The sequence below is a fragment of the Aricia agestis genome, chromosome 6, assembly GCF_905147365.1.
Source record: "Aricia agestis chromosome 6, ilAriAges1.1, whole genome shotgun sequence".
Lineage (NCBI taxonomy): Eukaryota > Metazoa > Arthropoda > Insecta > Lepidoptera > Lycaenidae > Aricia > Aricia agestis.
The window spans coordinates 11,332,448-11,339,475 of NC_056411.1; the positions used below are offsets into that span (position 1 = coordinate 11,332,448).

General features: G+C 34.6%; 1 protein-coding gene and 1 long non-coding RNA gene across 2 annotated transcripts in view; one reads left to right on the plus strand and one right to left on the minus strand.

Annotated features, from left to right (window-relative positions):
• Positions 1 to 2,654, minus strand: part of LOC121728374 (fatty acid synthase-like) — a 125,531-nt gene extending 122,877 nt beyond the window's left edge. Inside the window, exons 1-2 of the mRNA XM_042116546.1 lie at positions 2,638 to 2,654; positions 2,210 to 2,394 (exon numbers count right to left, since the gene is read on the minus strand). Of these exons, the coding sequence (XP_041972480.1) occupies positions 2,210 to 2,344 (135 nt within the window). The 5' untranslated portion in view covers positions 2,345 to 2,394; positions 2,638 to 2,654. The remainder of the gene's footprint in view (positions 1 to 2,209; positions 2,395 to 2,637) is intronic.
• Positions 20 to 1,206, plus strand: LOC121728390. Its single transcript, XR_006035794.1, has 3 exons — positions 20 to 98; positions 603 to 605; positions 1,192 to 1,206. It is a non-coding gene; the product is annotated as an uncharacterized LOC121728390 (long non-coding RNA).
• Positions 2,655 to 7,028: the final 4,374 nt, after the last annotated feature.

A 7,028-nucleotide genomic window follows, 5' to 3' on the forward strand; every position in this document is an offset into this window, starting at 1 on the left:
CCGGAATTCAATATAGGTATCTACAGAACAACCTCGATATAACAAATCGAAAGAAAACAAGTAAAATATTCGTTATTTCAAGTAATTCGTTGAACTGAGTATACTTATACAAGATGTTAGTGTAAACACCGTTATCCTTGAAACCATCAAATTAGCCGGTCCAAATGAACAACTTTTTCTATGAGAACAATGCTGGGAACTCGAAAAAATCCGTCTTCATACCCATACAAATTGCGATCCGGGCATCCGTATGAAGACGGCATTTCTTTTTCGAGTTCCCAGCATTGTTCTCATAGAAAAAGTTGTTCATTTTGACTGGCTCATTTGATGGTTTCAAGGATAACGGTGTTTACACTAACACACTGTATAGATAAAGAGGTAAAAATAGTTTTTTTAGATTAAGAATTTTTTGTCAACTTTATAATAATACTAGCTGTCCCGGTGAACTTCGTGTCACTTTAAAACCTTCCCTGGACATCTACGAATATTTTAAGACTAAAATTAGCCCCATCCGTTCAGCCGTTTTCGAGTTTTAGCGTTACTAACACAATTGAAAATCCATTTTATACAGTGTGTAACAAAAATAAGTGATAATACTTTAGGGTGTGTACGTGTTCCCTGTAGAGAGTTCACTGTGAAAGTAGCAGCTCTGAAAGATGATTTTTTTTTTTCACTTTTGTATGGGCAAGGGCCCGAGCGTCACGAGTTTCCCCATACAAAAGTGGAAAAAAATTTTGGTCTTTCAGCCCTGCTACTTTCACAGTGAACTCTCTACAAGGAACATGTACACACCCTAAAGTATTATCACTTATTTTTGTTACACCCTGTATATAAAAGTGTTGATTTTAGACTTTTTCAGGAAATTAATTTTTTTTTTTAGAATTTTTCTCTCCGTTAGAACCATCCTCGTACTTCAAGGAATATTTTAAAAAAAGAATTAGCGAAATCGGTCCAACCGTTCTCGAGTTTTGCGCTTAGCAACACATTCAGCGACTCATTTTTATATTATAGATAAAGGTTTCGAGTTGACAAAATTCATTTATCAGAGGTATTTAAACTTTTTCTTAACAGTTAAAATTCCTTGCAAAGAGGTTGTTTGCTATTAATGTTTGCAATGTAAAGTTATAATTTACATTGACTCTTACATGGACAATTCAAGGGGATTACAAAAAAATCGTGACATCGAGGAAGTTGTTATATTGAGGTACGTTACATTAAGGTTCCAATATTATACTCATCATTTATCTAAATTGCTTAAGCATCTAGGCTTAAGACAGAAAGATAATAATATACATAGGTATATTATTAGAATAAAAGTTAAGTACAGTCTGTCAAAAAAGTCATGAAATTAAAAAGTGGCAACATCGTAGTGTCATTCCTTTTTTCTTAGATTGATTTGAAAGGGATGACACTACGATGTTGCCACTTTTTAATTTCATGACTTTTTTGACAGACTGTAGTTGTTAAGTTTCAATAATTAGGTTGGGCTGGTCCAACAAGGTTATAAATGAACGTGGGCGGGGGCGCTGCTGGTAAAAGAGAACTGTCAAAAATGGCGTTTTTGTATGATGACAGCGTTAGTTCCTTTTTTCGCCACGTGCATTTAAAACCGTGTCGAGCTCTATATGGTTATGGTTAAATATGGCGTCTTGATGGCGTCCATTTTTAACTATAACCAAAGATTTGACATTTTGCATTGTAGTTAAAGTTAAAGTTACAGATATAGTTAAAGTTAGTTGAGGCAACCCAACCTTAAAGTTTTTATTAGTGCACATTATACCCTATGTTAATTATTATTGTACTCCTATAGATACCAAAGGTCGCTTGGAAAAATTGCTCAATAGCAATAAAGTCGCCTTTGCGTTCTTGTATCTTTGCTGAATGTAATTTATGTTTGTACAATATCTTGAAAGTTCATTCTATTCTATTCTATACATACAGATACACTTTTGGATATTTTTCAACAGTAGGTATGTGAATGCTTCAAATAAATAATGTTTTGGAATCCTTTCTCAATAAATTAAGCGGCAACCTTACTCTGGTTATCTATATATATAAAATGGATTTTCAATTGTGTTAGTAACGCTAAAAATCGAAAACAGCTGAACGGATTGGGCTAATTTTAGTCTTAAAATATTCGTAGAAGTCCAGGGAAGGTTTGAAAGTGACACGAAGTTTACCGGGACTGCTAGTTATGTAAAAAACAAACCTTGTTATATAAGACTTCAGATAATTGTTTCACATCGTGACAATCAGGGTACAGACCGGCCATGCCAGAGATAACTACTCTCTCTCCATCTGCATCGGCTTTTGAGGAAGGAAATTCTTGGGGTCGTGGTGTCATTTTCAAATTCGGCAGAAGTCGAAACTTTTTTTATATACTCGTAGCAGTATCTACAAAATCAAATTAATCCGATTAGTATTAAATTATCTAAAATTATAACATAAGAATTAAAGGAACTATCAAAAAGATATGACTAAAGAACTAAAACCGATACAAAACTAAAAATAACATTATATTCCAACAGCCGAAATCCATGCTATCTCGAAAAGTAAGATTTTTTTTTCTCTCTTTGTCTAGAAAACTTTATAAAAAAAATAAAAATGCGCAAACAATGAGCGTTATAATAAATGTACCTGTTTATAGAATTACACCACTACTTTCAATTGCGACACCACTTAATTTAGAATAAGAAATGAAATAAATGAATTTTTAATCGACCTTATATACTATCAGACTTAGTTATGCGTGATACGGCAATTATCATTAATTACTACGCGCACTCAACCCGTTCACTGCATCTTTTGGGTTCTGCTCCCAAATAGTTAAAACGGGACTTCTATGACTGTCTGCCACCAGACTGTATCTCAAAAACGGTAATAACATTTTCACATAATAATGATTATAATATACTTATTACGTCTTACTAGGTAGCTGTTGCCCGCGACTTCGCGTGGACTTCAGTTTAAATAGCGCGCGGTGTCAACAAAATTGTTGTCAAATTTGTAGTCAAATTTAAAAGCTTTTAAAACCCTAGTACCAAAATACTTAAAAACAGCTGCGCAGTGTACACATAATATTTCATTATTTTAATTTAAACTTTATTTATGCCAAATGTTAAAGCTTATTTAGCCCCCCATTACACAACTTTACCCATAATAAACTATAATTAATTATTGACATTGATAGGTTTAAGGTTACGTCACTGCATAGATAAAGTACTGAGTAGTGAGTTATATAAAAGCGTGTAAAACAATCTACAGAATCGAAAAATGTAACTTGAGATGGTACCACCTCTTAACCTTCATACGGTAATCGGGTCAATTTTGACCCATTTTCAGATAAAATAGAATTTTCTGAGAAAGTAAGCGCTCAAAAAGTTTGATATTTTATGACTTTTAATAATTTGCTCCAATTTACTTATAACTGGCATATTTTTTAAAAAAATAATTAAAATATTCCAGGTATGGCTTTTTTACTCTAACGTTCCTGGGGTCAGAAATGACCGCAGCTAATAATAAACGCTCAGGGCATCGGTTATCATCCTCATTTTAAAAGTGCAAAATCGGTTATATCATCCTCATTTTAAAAATGCAAAATCATCTTCAATATATTATTATTTTTGTCTTAGCGATTTTCAATTAGAGAAAATAACATTATCTGGTATCGACTATTGTACGAAATAAATAACTTAAAACAATTATTTAAACTTTAAATTAACATTACTTATATTACATTACAAACTCTTATTGTTTTCCTTAATTAAATAGACTTACAAATCAGCATTGGCAAATTGGTAATTCTAATTATTATTTCAAGGTAATCAAAAACAGAAGATTTTAATGAAAAACATTTTATTCAATACTAAAAACGTTTTCTAATAAATAGTAATAGTAAATTTCTCAATTGACCCTTTTATTGACACCAACTGAGCCACAATATGCATGTGGCTCAGTTGGTGAGCGAGTTGGTAGCTCAAGCCGGGGGTCGCGGGTTCGAATCCCGCCGACGGAAAAAAGTTTTCAATGTTCCTGGGTCTTGGATGTGTATAAAATATATATGTTATTATATATATATATATATATATATATATATATATATATATATATATATATATATATATATATATATATATATATATATATATATATATACAAGAATTGCTCGTTTAAAGATATAAGATATATAATTGGAATCTCGGAATCGGCTCCAACGATTTTCATGAAATTTAGTATCTATGGGGTTTCGGGGGCGATAAATCGATCTAGCTAGGAATCATTTTCAGAAAATGTATTTTTATTCGTCTTTTATCGATAATCGATAAACTGAAAAATATGACTCTTCCTGACATCTATTGGCGAATAATAATACTATTTTGCGAGCAACTAATTGTTTTAACGACAAGCAGATGGCGTTGTTAAGTAACACGAAGTCAATGAGTGTTTGCTATAATACCGAGCAAAGCTCGGTCATCCAGGTACTGTAAAATATAAATATGATGACAACCACCAAATAAATACACAATGGATTGTTAGACATACGAAGTACTGACTGAGGTATGTGTTTAACAAGAAATTTTGTGAAAGCGCCTTTAAACAAAATATTTGATTTTATCTGTCAGATACATTTTAATTAATTTCATATTACGTAAAAGCTTATTTTTCATAATTTTATTATATCTACTAATTGAAAAACCGAAAAAAAAACGAAAATCCGGATTTTCGAGAAATAAAAATTCGGATATTTCGTATCCCAAAAAAATTCTGGAAGCAGAGTCAAAAACGTAAAGCTGCAAGAATCAAGTCCGTAAACAACCGTTTGCAAACGAAACTGTCTAGTCGACAAGTTCAAAAACGTGGAAAATAGAGATAAAGGTCCTAAAAATATATCAGCGATGGCTCATTCGATACGGAATCACCTCTAGAAAAATGTTTTTGAAGGATTTTGGTGCAGGTATCAAATTGCAATTGTTATTAACAAAATAAGATGAAAAAAATGATATTTCTTTATATTATGTTCACATTCAAAAATTAAAATACTGTATGAAAATAACTTTTTCGAAAAAATTGTTGAAAACAGAACAAAACGCGAATATATTATGTATGTCGGTCGCTGCTAGCTCGCGCTACTGCGCGCCCTACTAAATTAATATCCACTGCGCAGTGGCATGTTTTCGATGCCTACACGCGGAGTGAGAAAGGCCTACCCCTACGCATCAAGCCCCAAGCGGCCACCGGCGCGCGGCAGCCGCGTAGCAATTGAATATCTATTAGGCCTGGAGATACTGACACAAAATTCTTAGTCATTTGTACCAGGCTGGCGGTTCTACAGGGGTATAATTATTACGTAAAGGCAAAAAGGAAAATGATGGTCGCTCGCACTGGCAGCCCAAATCGAGAGCGTTAATCGAACGTGTCGAGGATATATACCTCGACGACCTCTGTGGCTCAGTGGTGAGCGCGTCGGTAGCTCAAGCCGGAGGTCGCGGGTTCGAATCCCGCCGACGGAACAAAAAGTTTTCAATGTTCCCGGGTCTGGATGTGTATTAAATATGTGTATGATATAATAAAAATCTTAAATATATGTATAGTATAAAAGTATTAAATATATTTCCGTTGTCTGGTAGCTGTAACACAAGTCCTTTAGGTACTTAGCACGGGGCCAGACTGACGTGGTGTGAAGCGTCCATAGATATTATTTATTTATTTATTTAAATAACGAGTGTCGAACGATTTGTTCCACAAAAATGCTTGTATTTTCAGATACTTAGTCGATAAAAAATAAGTAGGCGAAAACGTAATGCCATACTTGTCGGGTGCGGCTTACAGCCCGCCATACCGACGCGAATACGTTAATTTTAATAAAAAAAATTGAACCATTTGTACCAGGCAAATTTTTGCATACCTAATCATCGTCGAGTAGGCATTCACGAAAATCACCTTGCCATACTTTTCCGACAGGTCCCAATGGCTGCCATACCACTGCAAAGGTGTAATATTTTTTTTCGCCAAACGATTTGTACCACCCTGAAACTTTTTTTAACAGTTCCCTGTATGATCATAAGACATAAATAGGAGTCTGATAATGCCATACCTGTGGGAGGTAGCGAATGTGAATAATATTTTTTTCAAAAATCTAAGATTTTATTCGTAATTCGAACGATTTGTACTAGTATGGCACCACTTTTTCCTTCTACTACAAGTATGGCAAATATAATAATGGTCACATTGTATCGTATAATTTCCAAAAATCCAAATGCCATACGGTACAAATCGTCCAATTTTTATCACTTTTTTGCTCAAGTCCGACAGTCCCAGCCCCATGGTTACAATATGTAATATTTTTTTTTAGGTACAATTGCATCCAAATGACGAGAATACATTGATGCCATGATGTAAAAATGATTTTACGTATTTTATACCCGTATTTTCAAAACGTGTCAAAAAATAAGTAATTCAAGTATGGTAGCACTTTTCCCCCTACTAGAAGTATGGGAAAAATAATAAACGTCACATTTTGTCAAATACTTTCCAAAAATTCGAATGCAATACTGGTACTGCGTTTGGCGAAAAAAAAAGTTACACCTTTGCAGTGGTATGGCGGCCATTGGGACCTGTCGGAAAAGTATGGCATCATGATTCTCGACGATGATTAGCTATGCAAAAATTCATCATCGTCAGCCTATTGCCGTCCACTGCTGAACGTAGGCCTCCCCCAATGAGCGCCAACCATCCCGATCTTGGGCAGCCCTCATCCATCCGCTGCCAGCCACTTTCTTCAAATCGTCGGTCCACCGTGCTGCGGGACGTCCTACACTACGTTTGCCTAAGCGTGGTCTCCACTCTAACACTTGTCTGTTCCATCTACCGTCTTACCGTCTGCAGACATGACCAGCCCACTTCCACTTCAGCGTGTAATAATAATAATTCTATGAGCGATGTCGGTGACTTTAGTTCTCTGGCGAATGACTATATTAGGAATTTTGTCTACCAGAGATACTCTCAACATAGCTCTTTCCATATCACGC